The following is a 23,076-nucleotide window of genomic DNA, read 5'->3' as shown; positions in this document are numbered from 1 at the left end:
CCCTGTAGCCGAATGGCACAAACGCTCACGAAACGCTCACGAAACGCCGCGATAGGTAGTCTGGTTCTGTCGTGCCAATACGCAAGAACGATAGAGATATATATATACAAGCGTTTTGTTTCGTGGGCGTTTCGTGAGCGTTTGTGCCATTCGGCTACGTACCTAAGATAAGAGTAATGATAAAAGTTCCTTTTGTATCTTTTGGTACGGAACCCTAAAAACGTAGGTAATCTTGTTATGAACACCTCATTTAACACACTGGCTTTGGGAAAAAAGGACAAAATAAACAGTCATAATTTACACCCACCAAGCAATCCGCGCCTTTTGTAATCAAAATTAAATCTGTTGGAAATTTACGAGAGGATATTATTCATACTACCTCATATTATTTTTAAATTGGTACCTATGCTACTTAATACTCGAATATTGTATTTTATTTTATTTGTGAATATTTTTTTTATTAATTTTCAGTACAGATGGTGTTTTTTGCCCGCACTAGTGCGACTTGTACTATTATTTATATTCTGCATGTGCTGGTGCGCAAAGTGATTAATTTCTTGGCAGATAGAAACTTCAGAGGGCCATCTGTACTGAAAGACGTCGTACGATATACGTGCGAAAAGGAAATTCGTAACTCGCGTCGACTACCTTCGATCGTGTTTAAATTTATCGCCAATCGTTTCGAACTTCATCTTTTCCGCACTTTTATCGCAATGTACTATTCCTATTATGTACTAAATAAAAATAAATGTTGTCATTGCGACTACTTATTATAGAGAGTGACTTTGATGAGTCATATTTCGCCCTGCAACTACGTAGTTAATATGGTCTGTGATGTAGACTAATAACTACTGGTAGGATATCTCTGCAACGCCATCTAGTAATGTTTGACTTTAAACGTCCATATGACTTTATTGGTTTAGTGCGTGAAAGCTAAAACAGATGTCGCTGGGGAAGTACTTTGATGCGTATTTCGATGCAAGATATAAATAAGAGTTGTGTCGGGTACGCATCGGGCGCCATCTAGCTCGGTAAGTGTGAATTAAAATTGTCTACAGGGTATAGGATACTTAGGACGGCGTCCATTTTTAGTATGGGATTAAGTATCTGTACTAGCATTATATGATCTGTGATATGGTGCAAATGGTGGTTCATCTGAGTCTTACAGATTGGTTTTTATACCCCGCGTTGCAATAATTATAGTAACTTATCATCTTCCCCTTAACAAAACTATCCTGCCCGTTAGCAGAGTAAACGTACAAGTGTTCAATAATTCGCAGCGGACGGGATCTCAATTATTCTGTTGAACTTGTTTCGAATGGCCGGGCTGATACGTTCCTTGGATTTATCTGGACCGAATCCAATCAGGATTTAAAATTTACAGGTTTTTCTCCAGTAGTCTATTCTACTTATGCAATAGTTGGTAAATGTAGATTGGTATGTAATCCAATTTCAGACAGGAATTTTATGCTTTTTTTCTCACTTTTATGGAATGTGATATTTATGGCAAATTTTATGTCATTTCTATTCAGAATACGGTTACGGTGACCGCTTTCAATCAGGCGGACCGTATACCTGTTTGCCACCGACGTGGTATAAAAAAAAAGTTTTATTATAAATGGCCGTACTCTTGGCCACAGACTAGCCAAAGGCAAAGACGTTGCCTACGATGGAGTGAGCTCGCCCAGAAGATGCCTGTTCACTCTTGATTTGAAGGTTAATATGTAAAAAAATTGTCCCCTACGATTTTTTCTTATTTTGTTACCATTTTCCTAACATTTTGCATGGGGTAACAAAAGAGGAAAGTAACAGAAATATATAGAAATTCTGGTACACTTTTTGTCTCCTATTGAGATAAGAGAGAAAGTGCCCGTGATTCTGGGTATGACCTAAAACTCCCTAAAAATGTCAAAATAAAAAAATGGCAAAAAAAAGAAACGCTATAGAGAGTCGAGATTTTACATCTAACTCGTAGAAGCTTAACTACATAAAATCAATGGACATTTAGTAACTATTAAATATAGTATATTATAAGCATTAAACAAAACTTTATTACTTATTTTCTGCTTCCTGCTTATTTCTTACTATGTCAAAATGTAACTTTTTTTAAGTTTAGTTGCATCTTTTTTTTGTTAAACTTTCAAACATAGAAGCCCATAAAAACCGTTCAAAAAATCAAATCAAACTAACTATTATTAGTCGAAACTTCCTCAAATATTACCTACTCACTAAAGTTTTCCTAAACCGGCAAGGGAACTAATAATGTATTACATTGACCGAAAACTGGTTTATTGGATGGGATTATTTATAAAACAAGTTTCTTGCCTTCTTGTTGACATTATTTGCTACGCTGATTTCCCCTGAGCTACGAACAGCCCTTGGCTTGTTTAATCTTATGTTTGTTTATTATGAGTTCTTGTGGCATGCTTGTAGAATGGCGTGGCAAACATAAAGAGGCCATTTTGAACCCCCGACGCAAAAAAGAAGTGGTGTAAACACACCAACAAACAGTAGTCCATGGGCCAGCTGGTCCAATTTTGCCAAACGGTATAATTTGGGGGTACTAAGTTTCCTTTTTACAGCAGTTAGGTAGGCTTATAAGGATGTTAAAAAACCATGATTGCCATCTCAAAATGGTAGCTAAACAAAATGGCCGCCAATCCAAGATGGCGGATATTGAGTTTTAAAAAATCGACCATAACTCCAGAAGTATTGGTCCGATTTCACTTTTATTTTTTTTAAACGAAAGCTCTTTTTATTTACTTATATACTTGTCATATTCATTGTTTCGCTAAATTCAACCATTAGTTAGTAATTAACGAAAAATGTAAAAAAAATATCTTTTTTTCTAAGACTTTCTGTCAAAAATCATGTTTCTACAAAATACCTTGCATATCCTAATAAATATTTAAATGTAGAAAAATAGTGCCATTAATCACCTTTAATTTGATGTATAAAAGATACAGATTTAATTTACAAAAACAAATAGAGGCTTATATTTAAAGCTGCCTTCGTTGAAATTCACCGTTGTGCAGTTGGGGTGCTTCAGTACTAAAAGATGTTGTAGAGTACAAATATGCTGTTTTTAGTTTATTTTAGCAATTGTACAATTAGAATAGTAGTTTATGTTAATAGAACATGATAGTATCCATGAGTTTGTAGATATTCTATAGTACTAGGATAAAATTTGTTTAGATACCATATGTGCAACACACCTCAATGATGAAAATTAAGTATTTAAGTGTACTATTAGGTATATGACTAACATGTATCGAGACTGTCAAGATAGAACCCTTAACCTTTTGACCGCCACGGACGGCCACGGTGGTCACCGGAAATTCTTGCCAAGGACGCCAACGATACGGACGCCAAATGCAATAAAATTGGGACTCCGTAATGCCTAATTTCGCTCATATATTCGCGAATTCGCAATGCAATTCTGTTGCGATTGTGCCTGGGAGACGGAATACTCCGTCATCATCTTGCGTATAAGGGTTAGATCGTATTCCGGATTGAAAATAGTTCCGCATTCAAGGACTCTCAGATTTGAAAAAAAAACCTACGGACGAGCGGGTTAGTGAAAAGCACCCCCAGAATTCGGGCAAACTTTAGAAATGTTCTTTAGTACAGCATTAATAGATATTCCTTACCTATATTTTACCGATTACCAAACAACGAAGCCGTGATATACCGGATGGACAAACTTTGAGACATTTATCACCGCTTAAAGTAGAGCTAAATATTATTAACATGTTGGTCATTACCGAACGAAAAACGTTAGACGTTAATAACAGACATTTTAATTACCTACTCACGTAAGTTGAATTTTCATAATAGGTGTTCCAAAATGTGAATGTTTCTATGCAACCTGCTATTGAATCAAGAAAAGTTGGCACCCGTATCGACGAATCTCAATTAGTAGAGAGTAACTCCGGGGTTATGCAATCTGACCAAGTTTTTAAACAGGAAGGCATTTATAAAAGCCGCAATAGGGATGATAGATGTATAAATGTATGCCTCAATTATCTTCGATATGCGGATAACATTGTCATCTTCAAAGAAGCACATGTTCCCCTTCAGAAGCCGATGATGTATGCCGTCGGTGAGTGTTGGGTTAAAGTAGTTAAACATATAGAGGTATGTACAAATTGAAAGTTATGGCAAGGACAGGCTTATCCAAAGCTCCATATTTCAGCCTTTATAACAAGTAACAGAGGACAAGTTATCCGGAACAACAAATAAAGCTTGGGTTAAGGAATGCCATAAACGACTAACGGCGGTAAGTCATAATAACTAAATCATCCTTCAATGGACCAAAGGACACAGTGGATCTCGAGGTGATGATGCGGTCTACGAGCTGGCCAGGCAGCTGGGGTCGACTGCTGATTCTCCCGATGCCCTTCAGCAAGGTATGCTGAATAGGAAACTACACACAGCACACTGGCAAAACCAGATCAAATGCTTCAGTCAAACAAGCCAAGCCTAGCATCAATGGAAAACTCACAAAGACACTCCTTTAACTAGGGAAAGTCCGCCTGAGAATAGTAACCAATGTCAGAACAGGTCGTAGACTATTTAACAAACATATTTTCATAACAGATGCTATGAACATTCCCCTGTGACGAGGTGCCTGTCACCTGGTGATTGAGTGAGCAGAGTGGCTCCATACAGGAAAAAACATCTCAGATCCCCGAGAGACCTCTCCAAAGTTCTCCTACTCAACATTAAAGGTCTAATAGGATTTCTCGAGGAGATAAGCTGGCAGGACTAGCTAAATCCCCCACATCACGCAAAATAGGCACAAAACGTCGAGTTGTGGCGAACCATAACACAATACAGAGACTTGGGTCGGCGTCCCTGCCGGCGGAGATCACACTGAGGACTTGGATGCCTTTTGTAGGCTAAAGGACGTATTAAGGGTAAGGATACCAGACACTGAAGACCAACATGTTTGATCAGTGTGTAACTGGGTACTTCTCACCGTGACATAAGCTTGCGAGATGTGGACACTAACAATGTACTAAATAAAGAGGCTAAAAGTTGCATATAGAGCACAACACGTTCGGTATGTCTTTCTACGATGGAAGCGAAACGAGATGATGCTGATGCGGCGACGGGTCAGAGTTATAGAGATCGGATTGCTACTGTAAAATGGGCTTGGGCCGGGCCAGGGCACGTAAGTCGTGATTGAAGGTGGAATATGCGTGTATTGTTTTGGAAGCATAGCTCAGAAACAAGACCTGCTATAAAAGTTCGAAAAATTAGGAGATAATTAATCTGTTACCTGTGATTGTCTTGAAGGCTTGATATTGGTGATATTGGCTCTACAATCTACATTATCGGTAATAAGTAATATATTTCTGTGCGTAAATTAAGGTTTATTCGGTAGGTACCTATATCACGTTATTTAGTAGTCGGATACTTCATAGATATGCCTTATTAATGCATTATAGTGCATTTCTCAAGACTATTTTTCTTTTGGGGTGTGTTCTTCACCTTTTGTATGCAAGGATTATTTTAACTAAATATAAGTTTTCTCGAACACGGATCAGAGTTAGGCTTAACCTTTTAAACGCCAAATATTGAAACAATATGTCGTGCCCCGGACACCAGACAGACGTGGATCGCGATTATTTGAGCAAAATTAGGCATTAAAAAGGCCCGCATGGGTCCCCAATGTAATTGACAAAACTGATGGCCATGGTTGGCGTCCTTAGGAAGCATTTCCAGCGACGGCCATATCCGCCCATGGTGGTCAAAAGGTTAATGTGATGAGATAGGACCTCAACTATGTCTAATTTATTTATTTTGTATTACCTCGGTTGGTTGGCGCTGCATCACTAAAGAAATTTTATAAAAATAATGAAATATCTAAAACAGTACTTTACCTATGTCATATTTTATTATATTGTTAAAGCTAATGGATTTCGGATATTATCATGTTCAGTTATTTTCTTAATTGTAAGTAAAATTGCAGAAATATACTAAAAACAGCACATTAGTAATCTACAACTTCAACCTGAAGCTTTTAGTACCGTATGCACAACGGTGAATTTCAACGAAGACAGAATTAAAATTAAGCCTCTATGTGTTTTTGTAAATTAAGTCTGTATCTTTTATACATCAAATTAAAGGTGATTAATGGCACTATTTTTCTGCATTTAAATATTTATTAGGATATGCAAGGTATTTTGTAGAAACATGATTTTTGACAAAAAGTCTTAGAAAAAAAGATATTTTTTTACATTTTTCGTTAATTACCAACTAATGGTTGAATTTATCGAAACAATGAATATAACAATTATTTGAGTACACAAAAAGAGCTTTCGTTTATAAAAAAAAGAAATGAAATCGGACCAATACTTCTGGAGTTATGGTCGATTTTTTAAAACTGAATATCCGCCATCTTGGATTGGCATTCATTCATTTTGAGATGGCAATCATGGTTTTTTAGCATCCTTATAAGCCTATCTAACTGCTGTAAAAAGGAAACTTAGTACCCCCAAATTATACCGACTTCTTCACTGGCCCATGGACTACAGACAGACACGTCAAACTTTATAAAGTTTCTCGGTCTGTCTGTTTCTCGGTGTGTGCCTGTCTGTGGCATCGTAGCTCCCGAACGGATGGACCGATTTAGTTTTTTTTGTTTGAAAGCAGAATTAGTCGGGAGTGTTTTAAGCCATGTTTGATGTAAATCGAGCCACTATGCCGGAGTTTTTTTTTTCTCCAAAATATATACTTTGTGGTTAGGTTAGGTTATGAAAGAACCCCCCGCAGGTTGCTCATCTTGTCGTGGTGGAGGGGCTTAGTAACCGTGGCTTGGTCACCCACGGTGAAGCGAAGAGGCAACCAGGGCCGGCTTGTTGTTGGGCGAGCTGGCCCGAGGAGGATGCTCCAAGTGGGCTTCATAAGCCCGCTTATGACGCATTGGTGGAGGACCGTCGAGGAAGAGGAGTGTCGGTATTGTGGTGAGCCGTTCTCCCTGTCCTCGGCGGCCGAGGTGGGATCGCAGGGGGAGAGGCGTGATGGTATAGCGGTGCGCCACTCTCCCTACCCCCTGCGACCTTGGCGGGGCCGCTCCGCTGTAGCGGCTTTGGTGGGGCCGCAAGGGAAGAGGAGTGCCGGTATTACGGTGCGCCGTTCTCCCTATCCCTTGCGGCCGACTTGGTTAGCGGTGGAACCAAAGACCATTTCCACCGCTGGGCGCCGGAACATTCTGGCGCCCATGGCCTCTTTGTGGCGGACTCGAGGGGGTCCGTCACTGTACTTGTAAGCGGCTGAGGAGGAAGGTGCGCCCTGTCATCTGGCGCACTCACTGTGGAGGGCCTTTGGGCATCCGCGGAGAAGCCGCACGTGTGCGGCTGCCGCCGGCGGGGTTGCCGATGTAAGCGCAAGTGTACCGGTAACCTCGCCAACAAGGCGGCGAGGTGGCATGTGGGGGGGTTTTTAGTGGGTATACCGTGGCCTCATTAGCCAATACGGGAGTCCCACATAACCACTCGGGTCCCCCCTCGCACCAGAGTGGTATGCGGAACGCATTTTCCCCCCCTAAACAAAAAAAAAAAAGGTTATGAAAGAAAGAGGAGAAAACGTAATAAGGTACTGAATTAATGCCACAATTAGTAGGCAGGATCTTAACCAATTTGAAGCTTAAGCCATTGTAGAACTTGTTCACTTCACAGTATACGTCAAGAGTGACTACTTGACTAGGGCACATAAAGCATGGTGTCAGTATCAACTTTCCTATTTAACTTTCCTATTTAACAAAGGAATTTGATGCCTGCTTCATCCCCAAGAAGATGCAGGGCAAGGTCAAGGTTAAATTTAGCGACTGGGCTACGCCGGATATTCACGATAAGAGACGCCGGCTCTATGATTTGTATGATCTGCGAACAACTGATAAAAGGCCGGAATTTATAGAGTACGTAAAGAATTTCTCGAAATCTTTTAAAAGGATGTGTGTCGCCGCTAAAGCTGATTATTTATCCAAAAAGATCTTAAATTCCAGCGATAAAGTTAAAACTACATGGCAAGTGATCAGCAGTGAAACAGGAAAGCGTAAAATAAAAGAACGGCACTACAACCTACGAGTTGCTGATACTTTAGTAAGTTCCGACCGTGAAGTGGCAGATCACTTCGAGCGATTTTTCTCGAATATACCGGCAGAGACAACAAAGTCTCTTAACTCATCGCCAATTGTCGCTGAAGAAATGCTGCAAGCTAATGTAGAAGAATGTTCAGAAATATTCACATTTTCTTATGTTACTCCGACCATAGTTATTAAAACGTTCAGATCTTTAAATTTAAAGAAAACTGAAGATCTATGGGGCTTGTCAGTTAAAGTATTACACTCAATAGTAGAATCAATCGCACCCTATTTAGCTGAGATTTTCAACAGATGTATTGAAACTGGCATTTTTCCTGATATTATGAAACACAGCAAAATTATCCCGCTGTTTAAATCAGGAACGAAATCAGACCCGACCAACTTTAGACCTATTTCAATATTACCAGCGCTAAGTAAGGTCTTTGAGAAGCTTATTCTTAATCAACTGTTGTCTCACTTTAACAGAAATAAATTGCTTGACAATAATCAATTTGGTTTTACCAGAGGTCGTTCAACTACTGATGCCGGTGTGGTACTTCTAAAACACATCTTTGACGCCTGGGAAAGAGCTCAAGATGCTGTTGGAATTTTCTGTGATCTATCAAAGGCCTTTGATTGCGTTGATCACGAGAATTTAAAGAGAAAATTGAGCCACTATGGGGTTAAAGCTGCTGCCCTTGACCTTGTTTCATCGTACCTTTCCGACAGAACTCAGCGAGTTGTTATCAATGGGACTCAATCAGCAGGTTCACCGGTAGCACTTGGAGTGCCTCAAGGTTCAATTCTCGGTCCCTTCCTGTTCTTAGTATACATTAATGATCTACCGAAACTAGTGCAAGATAAACATGATATAGTGTTATTTGCTGACGACACTTCTCTTATATTCAAAGTTGACAGAAAGGAAAGCAGCTTCGATAACATCAACGATGCACTGTCTAGCATAACAGACTGGTTTACGGCGAATAACTTACTTCTAAACGCCAAGAAAACCAAGTGCATCAGATTTGCGCTTCCGAACGTTAAGCAGGTAAATAACAGTAAGATCCAAATGAAAGGTGAAACGCTGGAATTTGAAGATCGAACGGTTTTCCTTGGAGTCACTTTGGATTCAAAACTGCAATGGCATGCACATATAGCCACTTTAGCTGGCAAACTTAGTTCTGCAGCTTACGCAGTAAGGCGAATCAGACAACTAACAAACGTAGAGACGGCCAGGCTGGTATACTTTAGCTACTTCCACAGTGTTATGTCATATGGGATCCTGTTATGGGGAAAAGCTGCAGACATTCAGGCTATTTTTGTGCTGCAAAAACGAGCAGTCCGTTCAATCTACGGATTGGGCGGTCGAGCATCTTTAAGAGAAAAATTCAAAGAGGTGAACATTCTTACCGTTGCCTCTCAATACATATACGAAAATATTATGTATGTTCGGAAAAATATCCACGAATTCAAGCTTAACAGTGACATCCATAACTATAACACAAGGAACAAACATAAACTTGCTGTGACCGCCCACCGTCTCCGTAAGGTTGGTACGTCTTTCGTCGGGAACTGTACACGTTTTTATAACAAAGTACCAACCGATATAGTGGATTTGCCATTTGACAAATTTAAGGCACGCATTAAGCGTTTGTTGTTATGTAAGGCGTACTACACTGTGAAGGATTTTATAGATGATAGGGATGCCTTTAAGGTGGTTGCTTGTCAATAGATGAATGAAGTCGTATATATTTTTTCATTTTCTCTGCATTGTGTAATTAAGCATACTAGTGTTCAATTGACGTATGAGAACATATTCTCGTCTGATTATATTGTTTTTATTTAAGTTTAGTTGTGGACACTTGGAGACCTTATACATCTCCAAGATTATGTGTTTAATGTTTAATGTTTATCTTACTTTAATTTTATTGTATAAATCTATATTTCCTTCCTTTGTAACATACGAGCACAGAATATAGTGTCTTACAGCTATGTTTTATTATTTGAATATTTAATTTAGCCTGGCAGCTTGAACATGTCATGCACACTTAAAAGTCTTTGCTGCGGTGGCGTCGTTGATCGGGTCGCCACCTTCCCGAATAAAGGTTGAGGGATGCGATGGCTGAGATACGCGTCATACTCGTGAACGGGTGCCGTCTGTGAAGACCGGTCTGTTTAAGCTTACTGGGGCTGTTATAACTTAGTAACTTTAATTCTAATTTTTATTAAATTAGGACACTTTGTTCGGTTGTCGTTTGTTTCCTTTCTTTTAGTGAATATTTTAAATATATGATTTTGACTCATGGAGACCATATACATCTCTAAGGAGAATTAGATTAAGTAGATATACATTTTATTTTTAGTTGTGACATTTAGAGTCATTTGCACCTCTAAAGTAATTTTAGACTTTTTTTTTGTATTTGTACTTTTTATATTAAAATTTAGTGTAGTTCTTGGTTGTAATTCGACATTTAGAGACCTTCTACATCTCTAATTAATTGTATAGAGTTAACTTTAGTTAGAACTTAGAATTAGTATATAATAGTATCAATTGTAATTTCAACTCAATTTTAAATATTTTTTTAAATACCTATGTACATGTGACGTGTAAAAGTGCCCCTGTGGCCTATTTGCTGAATAAATTATTTTGATTTTTTGATTTTGAACTAAAAACCGTTTTTCTACTTCGTATTTTTAAAGGACTGCAAATAAAAACAGCAATAGAATTCGGAATTACTTCCTCAAAAGAATCAGGAAATCATGAAAATTTAATGCTCTCCTGCCGTTACGCGCATTTAGTGATCTAATTTCCATTTAAATGATAAAATTATTGAATTCCTATTGATAAACTTAGATATATCAAAAGTCAATTGAATTGAATTTAAACTTTCATTAACTTCTGATTACCTAAAACGTCTGCAATGGATGAATTTAAGCTTTCTAAATTATTGGGGAACTTACAGTAAGAAATATATTACATTGAATTTAAATTTCGTTTTAGAGTAGGTTTCAATGAAAATTTTGGTAAGTAGGTCAAAAAATGGGACCAATTCGAAAATTAAAAATCATAACTAGATTTTATTTGCTTTGGTATTATTAATCATCAGACATGCAACAAATTTCAAGAAGCATGCCAAACATGAAAAAGAGAAATCTATAAAAACCGGCCAAGAGCGTTTCGGGCCACGCTCAGTGTAGGGTTCCGTAGTTTTCCGTATTTTTCTCAAAAAATACTAAACCTATCAAGTTCAAAACAATTTTCCTAGAAAGTCTTTATAAAGTTCTACTTTTGTGATTTTTTTCATATTTTTTAAACATATGGTTCAAAAGTTAGAGGGGGGGGGCGCACTTTTTTTCCTTTAGGAGCGATTATTTCCGAAAATATTAATATTATCAAAAAACGATTTTAGTAAACCCTTATTCATTTTTAAATACCTATCCAACAATATATCACACGTTGGGGTTGGAATGAAAAAAAATATCAGCCCCCACTTTACATGTAGGGGGGGTACCCTAATAAAACATTTTTTGCCATTTTTTATTTTTGAACTTTGTTGGCGTGATTGATATACATATTGGTACCAAATTTCAGCTTTCTAGTGCTAACGGTTACTGAGATTATCCGCGGACGGACGGACGGACGGACGGACGGACGGACGGACAGACAGACATGGCGAAACTATAAGGGTTCCTAGTTGACTACGGAACCCTAAAAACCGACCAAGTGCGAGTTGGACTGAATAATGATAGGACCTATCACGGGGACCTATAAAGCGTAAGCAATTTATGACATTGGCAATTAAAGTACCTACACGCCGATATTAAATATATATTTATAAACTTCAATCCAAGTAGGTAAACCTTTGTTTGAGAATTTGTACAACCTTTTAGGTATAGATAATATTACCTGCCAGAACGTGGAGCGCAACGAAATTCAATTTGCTTACTTATAAACAAACGGGAACACGTTTCAACTTTTGACAGTTGTTAAACGCTACCACAGTATAATAATGAGTACTATCGTACAGTATGGCCACTCCCGCTCCCCGCTGAAAGTGCCGCCCACCCCCTCTCGGTTACCTGACAGTTACCGCCTGTCAAAAACGCGAACAATCGACCTGTCATATCTCACTCATACAAGCATGGTACGCGTTCACCTACACGAGCTTAGAATGTATGCTAGGAACGCGCCTCTTTTATAGATTTGATCGCCAGTGTCCGAGGTGTGACGCTACAGTGCTCAAAGTGAAATAGAAGTAGAAATGTACGGGTCAAAGTTGCGGGCTGGTGCTCCGCGATTTAACTATTTTCTTGTAATGTCTGTGTCTTTGAACCGGACATATAACAGAGCATTAGAACTAAGAAGGATTTTGTAGGAGGTACGGCATAGTGAATGATTATTCCGCTTTGTGTGGTAGGGCACATCAGCACAGCGGATATCATCTCATCTCGCTCGAATCTAGAGCAGAGCCCAACTCGGGAAGTACCTCCGCCTTACAGAACACCGCAGCCAAATAGCACTAGACCCTACTTATAGTGTTGTGTTCCTGCCGGTGAGTAAGGCTGCCAGAGCTCAACGAGGGTGCGGTGTGATGGTGACGGAAGGACCTACGGAACTAATTTGTTCCGTCTATTGTTCTGTACTTAACACAGCAATTTATGGTTTGGGAACGCGCACGTGACACTCTTTGAGTTGCAGGCGTCCATAGGTTACGGTGCCGCTTTCCATCAGGCGGACCGTATACTTGTTTACCACCGACGTAGTATTCAAAAAAGGTTATTCTAGATTGCGTGCGTTAGGCATATGATAGTTCTAAGGAGTCTTTTCGCGAAGCTATCTCCCTCCATTCTCCAAACATCCATCCTCTCGACTAAGCCTACGTGTGCTCCTGCTTTAAAATGGCGTCGATATCACTGAAGACTAATGTTGCCTACATACAATTATACATACATACGTAAACTCATGCCCGTATTAACAAAATGGATAGGTAGGGATATGGATAGATTGAGAAACTACTCAAGTTTCAGTTTACCTAGTAGCAATTAAGGGGTTGGAAACAGGAATAGAAGGTTTGGAATGCTGCCAAACTGACATAAATCTTATTATAAAGATACAGACTCATCGTAGGATAACAATATGTACCTATCCTTGTTATGTATGTGTGCAATATAGTCACCACCAAGCATTCTTCAATCGTATCGACGCCATTTTAAAGTAACTGCACATTTAGTCCTTGCACAGTAGTTCTTGGTAGGCTTGTGTCGTTCACGAACTATGAACTGTTAGGAATAAAATCCCATCAATGACCGAAATGAACTGAATCTTTCCGTAGTCTGAGAATCGGTCTTTGCTCATTTAGTTCAGTATAGGATCGGCGAGCGCGAGCGGTTTGGATCGAGAACGAATGTGTGACTGCGTCGACCGAGAGCGAGAGCTATTTAGCAGAGCAACAAAAAAAGTCAAGTTTTCATATTAAACTTCGGTTACTTACAACCTTTCGGCCCGGAATGTTACTATCTGTGGACTATTCGTATCATTTTGACACTATTCGGTCCCATTCGTTCTGATCTTTCCGACCGCAGTGGTCGCTGGTCTGGCTGAACTAAATGAGCAAAAGACCTAAAAGAGCGAACTAGTTCGTGGGAGCGATTGAACGAGATCGGAGCGCTCCGATCAACGAACGAAACGGCACAAGCCTAGTTCTTGGTCTGCAGCTGATGGAAAACAGTATACATAACAACAGTAAAAATCATAACTGTAAAAACTATTGTTACTAAAACATACATCCGTATGTCTTCACCGCAAGAAAAATAAGCTGCCGGCTATGAAGTAGCCTGCGAGCGTTTTATGAATTCATACCGTCTAAATGACATTTTTATTTTGTCTCTTAAGCGAGAAACTTGAGTTCGTTAGCTAAGGCCTTAAAGGAGATTGAACGGCGGCATTTTTGTATAAGTAGGGTACAAGTATTTTACGTCTAGGATATTCTTACGGACGCGTACGGAATTTTTGCTGCATTATTTTGTCATGATGATGTAATATACCTTTTCAGTACAGTACAGATGGTGTTTTTTACGCACTAGTGCGAGAAGTGGTTCATTATTTGTCAGGTCGAAACTTATGAGGGCCATCTGTACTGAAAAACGTAGTACCATACACGTGCGAAAAGGAAATCCGTAACTCATGTCGATATTTTTTTTTTAATTTATCGCCACTCGTTTCGAACTCCCTTTTTACGCACTTGTATCGTAATGTATACTACATATATCGTTACTCGTTTCGAACTTACTTCATTCCGCACGGCGCACATACAATAAATACATGAGACTTGCAACGATATCATATTATTTAATTATTAAGAGCTCCAAAATATAAATGTAACTGAAAAACGAAATGGAAAATAAAAAGAAATGTTCCTATTTTTTCCCTTCATTCCTAGAACTTAAATCCTTCAGGAACACCTTCATCAGAGCCGAATGTGTATTCACAAAGATTTTGTATTCAATAGTAAGCTAGTTCCCAGCCTAATTTGATCCAAACATTTGTAGAACACATTAGTCGAAATGAAAATCGTTGGCACTAGACGCCGATAGAAACGCATGTTGGCTCCGTCGCGCCAATACGGAAAAGCGGTAGAGATAGAGATAGATAACGACAATATCGTAAGCGTTTGTGCATTCACCCTCACGCGACCTGCCGCCTGGGCGCCATCTATGTATGGTGTAGTGTATACTATACATGCGCGTTCTTAGGCGGTCGCATTTTAATGTATGGGATGGTATGTTCTTCCTATATTTAATCTATGGTTTTATCCACTGCACTGACAAATATTACTATAATAGTTTTAGACTATACAGGATGTCCCAAGACCATGGGACCTTTAATATCGTAGATCAGCAATTCCCGTTAAGTTTGTACGTTTGGATCACGTCTCCGATTTGGATAAGAATTGGTAGGCTGATAGAGTCCATGATGCTGAGCATGATCCACTAGGTTTCCCAAAATGTCCTAGGTTGATTGTATGAAACTTTCCTTTTTTGTTACCGAAACTGTATAGAAACCTGCACGGGTAGCATGGTCGCGCGATAGACGATAAAATATCAGGCCGTCCCTATCGCACTATTAGTAAGTGCGATAGGGACGGCCAGATGTTTTATCATTTATCGTGCGACCATACTTGCCCGCCTGGTAACAAAAAGGAAGGTTTCATACAATACAAACTACATAGGACATTTTGGGAAACCTAGTGGATCTTGCTCAGCATCATGGACTCTATCAGCCTACCAATTTTTATCAAAATCGGAGACGTGATCCAAATGTACAAACTTTTCGGGAATTGCACAGATAGGGTATTTTGCTGAAGGAAGACTTTAATTTAACTGCATTTTTTTTTATATAAACTGGCCAGTGATGGACCTTAGTCGCACCTGATGGAAAGTGACGACAAGGCCGAGGTTGTCACTGGTTTAGTATAGCCTATTCACTCTTGACTTGAATTCACCCAGGATTTTAAAATAATTACATGACAATCGAACATGAGAAAAAAGACATCCTATACTTTTGTCATCCCGATCGGCAGGCTTCATCATAAGGATAATTTTTTTCTAGATAACATAATGTCCGACGGTAATTCTCAATCGTCTAGTCCATATTCTATAAGTAAGTTTTAAAAATAAAATAGTCTTCTTTCAGCAAAATATCCTAATTATGATATTTTAGGTACTTTCCCTTCATGTCCTATTGTCTTGGGACCCCCTGTATACCTACCAGCAGCGGCTGGTCCACAAGCCGATTCACAACGGCTTGACTAAAATGATTGTTATTAAAGTATGTAATCTTAAGTTAAGTAGGTTTATTTTTTTTCAATGTTGCCTAGTAGAAATTTTCACCAGCCGCCACTGATACCTACACTGAGAGAAATTTGCATTGTGAATTTAACAAGTTCGACTTGTTGCGGTTTATCCGTTTGAATCAGCCAAACGTATGTTTAAAACAATATGTGTCAGGTTGTTTTTTTAACAAAGGCGAAAAATTGAACTCTAGGCTATTCTCCTTATACTGATCAACATTTGTTCGGCGACTTTTAAAAATAACTTGTATTTTGATTTTTATCACCCTTGAAAGTTTTTTCTAAGAGGTAATGTATTGCGAATTCTGTTAAGTCTAAAATGTGACAGACAACGTCAATGACAACAATAATGGCGTACATTGAAGCTAATATTTATTTTGTATGAAAAATTAAAAATTTAAAGAATTCATAATTTTTAAAAGTCACTGAACAAATGTTGATCAGTATAAGGAGAATAGCCTACAGTTCAATTCTTCGCCTTTGTTACAGGCCCCACTCTGTATATTGCCGATTCAAATGACAAGTAGTAGTTTGAACCAAAGAGCACGTAGGCGCTATTTTGCCCAAAAAACTTGTTGAACAAACATGAAAACTGGTTGTATTTTCTCTCAGTGTACTAATATTTGTGAACAACGAATCTTCTAGTCGAAGCCCTATACATCAGCAAGGGTCCAACTTTAAGACGATCCAATCCCGAAACAAATGTCCAGTTTTTGCGTATAAATACGTTCGCACTTTCCTAGAGAAACAATCGAATTTTATATATCACAACTTGATTCGATTTTTAACCCCCGATGCAAAAACGACGGGGTGTTATAAACTTGACGTTTTTATGTGATGTCTGTGGCATATCTATGTGTCCATTTGGCATCTTGGATGACTTGGATTTCGAATGGATGGGCTGATTTAGATTCCGTTTTTTTTTGACTGAATTATTCGGGAGTGTTCTTCAGCCATGTTTGATGAAAATCGGTACATGATCCATGTCGGGGGTTTTCCGAAGCTTAAATTTTGTATCTGTGATTATATTTATCATAATGTTTTAATTGCTTATGAATAAATAGTTGTATAACACAAAACAATAAACTTTTTGGTACCTAAGGGATTCACCTATACCGTATTTTTTGAAATACTACGTCAACGGCAAACGGCCTGATGACAAGCAATATGAGTAGCCTATGGACGCAAGTAACTCCTGATACTCCGCAGTCTCGTTAAGCTTTGATTATGATTTTTCTACCACAAATATGCTCAAACGTAAAGTTTTCTATCTAAGTAATATCTCACTACGAGTACATAGGTAGAATTGAGTTTATCGTATTAGCGATAAAGAATAAAATAAAAGCGAGAAAATCCTCACTTCAATTAAGTATTTAACACTTAAAAGGATTTATATTGCACTAACTACGTGCAACGAGCCAAGCAATGAAATGACTTTATTGAATTGCAGTCGTCAAATCTGCGTCATAGATATCTTTATTCTTCCACTAGCTTTTGCCCGCGGCTTCGCTTGCGTTAAATTCTAAAATTCTGGAATACTCCATACAAACAAAGAAAGAAAGAAAGAAAGAAAGAAAGAAAAAATATTTATTTGGTATAAGAACAGTATAGGTACAACACAATACAAATAGAGTGAACCGGTATACCAAATAGGATGCCGCTCAGCGTAGACCATGTCTAAGAGACACGGCACTGATTTTCAGGGCACCCATAATTAAAACTAAACTTAAAACTACTTATGACAAGATCAAAACAGACCATACATGGAACATACAGATCAATAACAGAGAGAGAAGAAAAATCAAGTATCAGGACTCATTCATAAAGAAAGAGAGAAAGATAGTAATAATAGATAATTTAGTTATGAATGTGGCCGCTTAGTCCTATTGTTGTTGGATTTCAAGTAAATACTTTTTAAAGTTACACCTAAAAGAGTTTATCGACTTAGAGTTTCTTATTGGTGGCGGTAAATTATTCCAACACTTCGTTGCGGCATAACGAAAGCTGCCACGGAAAGCGGACGTTCTGTGTTGTGTACCGTTAAGTCTGAGAGCACCACGTATAAGAACTTTTGAAAAGGTGAGTTTGTCAAATAGATAAGACGGTTGTTTATCACGAATTACTCCAAAAAGCAATGATGCAAAATGTAAGTTTCGTCTTGAAGCCATGTTTAATAAATTATTACGGTTCAAAAATGGTGTAATGTGAGAACGAGACGGGACAGTGAAACAAAAACGGGCACAAGCATTTTGAACGCGTTGAATTAATGCTGAGGTACGCGCTAGCATACAACCACCGAAAACTGCATCTGCGTAACTTAACTTGGACAAGATAAGCGTGTCACAGAGATTTACGCGTAAGTCGACGTTAATAAAATCGCGGATACTATATAAAACTTTGAGCCTATAAAAACAGTTCTTAACGAGTTCGAGCGCATGTTCTTCAAAGCGTAACTTGCTATCCATAAGCAAACCTAAATTTCGAGCTATAGAAACGCGCTCTAAGATATCGCCCGAGACTAGCACTTGTAGAGGCGCGAGGTCAAACAGCGGTTTATCGAGGCCAAAGACCATCAGCTTTGACTTACTAGAATTAAGTACGAGTTTGTTTGCTTTGCACCATATACCTATTTGATCCAAGTCCGAATTTAATTTACTAACTGCTGATAGCATTTCGTTAGGCTTGAACGGTATATAAATTTGTAGATCGTCAGCATATTGATGATAGTTGCAGTGCTGTATATTGTTAATAATATCTGCACTATATAATAAAAAAAGTAATGGTCCTAATATGGATCCTTGTGGAACTCCACGTGTAACGGAAAGCGGACTTGAGATTGACATTGAACCATTTTCATTTCGAATTTCGACAAATTGAGTGCGTCCAGTGAGATAGCTGGTAAACCAGTTCAGGGAACGTATGTCAAATCCATAAAAAGCCATTTTGGAAAGTAATAGAGTAGTATTGATGGTATCAAATGCTCTAGAAAAGTCCAAGAGTACCAGCATGACATTATTGCCACTGTCTCTTTCCGCTAAGATGTTATCTACTACGTCCAATAGAGCAGTGGTGGTACTACGCGACTTTCTAAACCCGGATTGTTTCTGTGGTAAAATTTTATTTGCCTCTAGATATTCAGTTAACTGAAAACTAACTGCCCTTTCAACTATTTTAGATAAAAATGGTAGAATACTTATTGGACGGAGGTCTTTAAAATTAGTTGGATTGGGTATTTTAGGGATAGGTTTAATTATGGCTGATTTCCATGTCTCAGGAAAGACACCTGTTTCAATGGAATTATTAACTATTTTAGTAATCAACGAAAGTGTATAAGGCAAAGTTAATAAAACCATTTTCATGGTGATGCCATCGACACCTTGTGCATTGGATGAGATTGACTTTATTATATTATACACAATAGTTTCTGTAACGGGCCTGAGTGAAAAAACGGAATCACCAAATCTATCAAACTCGTATTTTGTCAAAAGGGAAATATCCACTCTGTCTTCGCCAGGGATAGTTAAAAAATGTTGATTTAATTTTTCGGAATCAGATAAATGTATAGGTAGCTCAGTATTTTTTAACTTAAAATTAGCGACGTCATTTTTTATGTTTTTCCAGAGAGCTTTTGGATTTTTCAAATTATTGTTAATATTATGGTTGAAGTAAGCGGTTTTTTCATTATATATGGCTGAATTTACTATATGTTTTAAATCCTTATAATATTGTATGTGGGAATCTATCTTAGTCGATTTGCAGCGAGCGTGCGCTTCGTCACGCAGCTTTATCATGTTTTTAATAGTATACGTTATCCACGGATATGACCTATTACTAATTCTATTTCGCTTGAATGGGGCAAATTCGTCAAATAACTGTATGATGTGAGTACTAAACATATTTATCATGTAGTTTACGTCATTAGATACAAAGTTATTCCATGGTATAGACTCTAAGCGCTGCCTAAACTGTGTCATATCTATATCTTTGATAGGTCTATATGTTATCCAGCGAGGTGACGACTTGACTTTCTTAATAGAAACTTCAAATGTGATGAATGCATGGTTACTAAGATTTTGAATATGGTTTACAGATAAATTTGTGACACACATATTTGAACAAACCAAATCTATCAAAGTTTCGCTGTGATCGGTAAAATGTGTAGGACGATCTGTAAATTGAACTAGATTAAAACATTTTAGACAATCAATGAGCTTTTTTGAGTCTGTGTTTTGAGCATTTAAGAGATTTATATTAAAGTCCCCTACTAAAATTACGTTATCAAATTTCGCAAGTGACGCTAGGGACTGATAAAGAGCGTCAATAAAAGTATCGACGTTAAGCCATGGCGGGCGATAGGCCGTTCCAACCGCTAACTTAGTTCCATTAAAGGTAAAACTGAGCCACATTTGCTCTACGAGAGGTGACTGAGGGTGCGAAATGAGTCTTGCCGAAATGCCTCGCTTGATGTAAAACCCGACCCCCCCGCCGCGGGTGCGGGCGCCGCCGGGGGCGCGCGGCACGTGCCGCAGCCGATAGCCGGCCGGCGCGGGCGCGCGCGCCTCCTGCCCCGCTCGCAACCAGGTCTCATTGATGGCCATAATGTCAACATCATAGCAAGTCAAGGCAGCGACAAACTCGTCGTGTCTAGTACCTAAAGAACCGGGGTTGAGTAGTCCAAATGACAAGTATTTTGATTTGAATTGAATAACGAAACAGTGAATGCTAAAAATATACGTGCAATGTAGCAAAAAGTGATGTAGTATAGTAGCATGACGTCGGTCAATGCTTAAGGAACAGCATGAGTAAAGAAAGTATAATGTATTACAAGTGAGAACGCAGTGCGCATTATTCTTGTTACTTGCAACAATTTCACTCAAATAAACTGTCCAAATTATGCGGATAAATGAATAACAATAACATATCTGATAAGTGCCTGAATATTTTGGGATCACTCTCAGTTTAGGTACACGCTTACAATAAAAAATACAGACAGTATCATATGAATAAGTTATGCAGAACAAATAAAATGTAAGCTTATAACAATTATTATTGTTCATATAAATTACAAAGTACAACGAATGCGCTAGAGTGAGATCAAAGTGATCTAACCGAGTTGGCAACCAAAAACTTTAGGAAGATCGGATTCCGTGCGCAGACGGTACCGACCCAGTCCGTGATCCTTGCGCGCGAATATAGCCCCGTCGCGCGTCCACACATACTTCCAATGCATACGGGAAGCGTCTTCGCGCGCTTTGTGAAACAGCTGGCGATTATGGCGCGTCAGGCGTTCGTTGACATAGAAGCGGCGCGCGGGCTCGGCTAGCCCCATGCCGTCCGTAGTGACGTCACGGCGCACGCGCGCGGCGGCCAGCAGCCGGTCGCGCGGCGCGCGGCGCGTCAACCGCACCACAAGCGGCCGCGGCCGCCCGCCCGGCCCGCCCGTCGCGCCCGCTTCCTCACGGCGCACGGGACCCGCTCGCTCAGCGCTCACGACGTCACCCTCCTCGATCGAGACGCCCAATTTATTGGCTACGGTCAGTACTAGGTGGATTCCTTGTTCGTTATTTGTCTCTGGAATTCCGGCGATCTCTATATCGTTGCTAAGGAGCTCTTGATCGCGATAGTTAATATCTTGCTGAAGCTCAGCGATTTTTCGTTCTAAGTCTGCAGTGTCGTCGGAAAGCTTCGCGCTTTGTTGTCGTTCCACAACTTCCACTCGCGCCGATAAGTCGCCGATGCGCTCGCTGCACTCGTCGATGCGTTCGTTGCATTCGTCAATGCGTATGTTGCACTTCTTAACATCTTCTGTAAGATCGGATACAATTTTATTAAACTGTTGCATCTCAATGCGCATCTTCTGCATTTCCTCGCGGCACATACGCAATTCGGCGATTATTTCGGACGTCGAGGCGGCGTCGACATCGACAGGAACTTCCGAAGTAGAAGGTGAGGGCTGGCGGTGATTGCGGAGGCTTGGTTTCCCTATTGCCGCTTGCGGCGGAGTCTTGACTTGCTTGGCCGCAGAGCTCGTGTTATTTTTTGGCGGCACATTGCAAACAGGGCATTTCCAGGACTTTTTATGGTCAGCGTCCATTAAATTGTCATATCTGCTATCGGACATGTTAATGCATTTTATGTCGTAAATTTTAGCACATACGGAGCATTTTAGGTGGTCTTTGTTTGCAATCTTGTTTGCAGTCAGACAAAAAGTAGCCTATGTAACTCTCTCTCTTCAACTATCTCCACTTAAAAAATCACATCAATCCGACACTCCGTTCTGCCGTGAAAGATGGGCAAACAAACACAGTGATATACAGTGATATACAGACTCTCATATCAGAATGACGTCTAAATTATGTGCTTCAGTTTGTTTCAACTACTCAAAAAATAGTACATTACTACAGAGGCCGGGACAAAGGGGGTTGCCGGCCGAAGACATATTAGACGGCCGAGCGATGCAAGGCCGGATAGGTCTGAGGCGGGCAACCCCATTTCCCGCCGAGGTATGTATAGTGCTTTTCTCAAACATGGTATGAAATAAATAAAGTCTACTGAAAATAGTAACTTTGGATGGCTGTATCTCCTAAACGGTGCGAACGAAACGGTGTTTGATACCCCGTATACGCTTATAAAAAAACAAAAAGTTAAAAAAAATTTCAAAAAAAAAACGAAAAAAATTTTTTTTGTATGAAAACGCACCCAAAATCAAATATTGTCTAGGGCCCGTACCAGTTGCAGTCGGCACGTCTATAAAGCCCCTTATAGTTTTTTTTTTAATTGGCTAAATACCTGGATGTTATGTCACAATTATCTGTGTTTGGAAGTTAAGGGCCCCCACTGACGGGAGACAAAACTGTTTTGTCTCCGTCGCTCGGTCTATGGGCTAGTATGAAGGTGCGCACACGAGGCGACGCAACTTTTCATACAAATACGAAAGTCGCCGAGCAACTTTGTCGCCCGTGTGCGCGCACCCTAAAAAAGAGGACTTTGCCGGCCTTGGCCTGCAAGGTTTGTATGAAATTCCATTATCTATCAATCGTCCTAGCCGCACCTGCAACGTCATACTTCGCTGCCAATTATAAAGCACATAACATCAATATTTCATACCATGTTTGCTGCCACTTTTCCGAACATGTG

General features: G+C 39.4%; 1 protein-coding gene across 1 annotated transcript; it reads right to left on the bottom strand.

Annotated features, from left to right (window-relative positions):
- Nucleotides 1–13,786: 13,786 nt before the first annotated feature.
- LOC125225161 lies at nucleotides 13,787–22,060 on the bottom strand. The gene is made up of 3 exons (XM_048128738.1): nucleotides 21,049–22,060; nucleotides 20,388–20,590; nucleotides 13,787–13,804 (listed from the first exon to the last, which is right to left on the bottom strand). Exons 1-3 carry the CDS (start codon nucleotides 22,058–22,060, stop codon nucleotides 13,787–13,789), a joined length of 1,233 nt encoding a protein of 410 aa, XP_047984695.1.
- Between the last annotated feature and the right edge of the window lie 1,016 nt (nucleotides 22,061–23,076).

The sequence above is a fragment of the Leguminivora glycinivorella genome, chromosome 4 (assembly GCF_023078275.1).
Source record: "Leguminivora glycinivorella isolate SPB_JAAS2020 chromosome 4, LegGlyc_1.1, whole genome shotgun sequence".
NCBI lineage: Eukaryota > Metazoa > Arthropoda > Insecta > Lepidoptera > Tortricidae > Leguminivora > Leguminivora glycinivorella.
The sequence above is the reverse complement of the archived record's forward strand: the minus strand, read 5'-3'. Positions and strand labels throughout refer to the sequence as shown.

Coding starts and splice junctions, on each gene's coding strand:
- LOC125225161 (XM_048128738.1), bottom strand. CDS start 22,060: ATGTCCGATAGCAGATATGACAATTTAATGGACGCTGACCATAAAAAG. Junction 20,591..21,048: donor AGTTTTTGGTTGCCAACTCG/GTTAGATCACTT, acceptor CCGGTTCTTTAG/GTACTAGACACGACGAGTTT.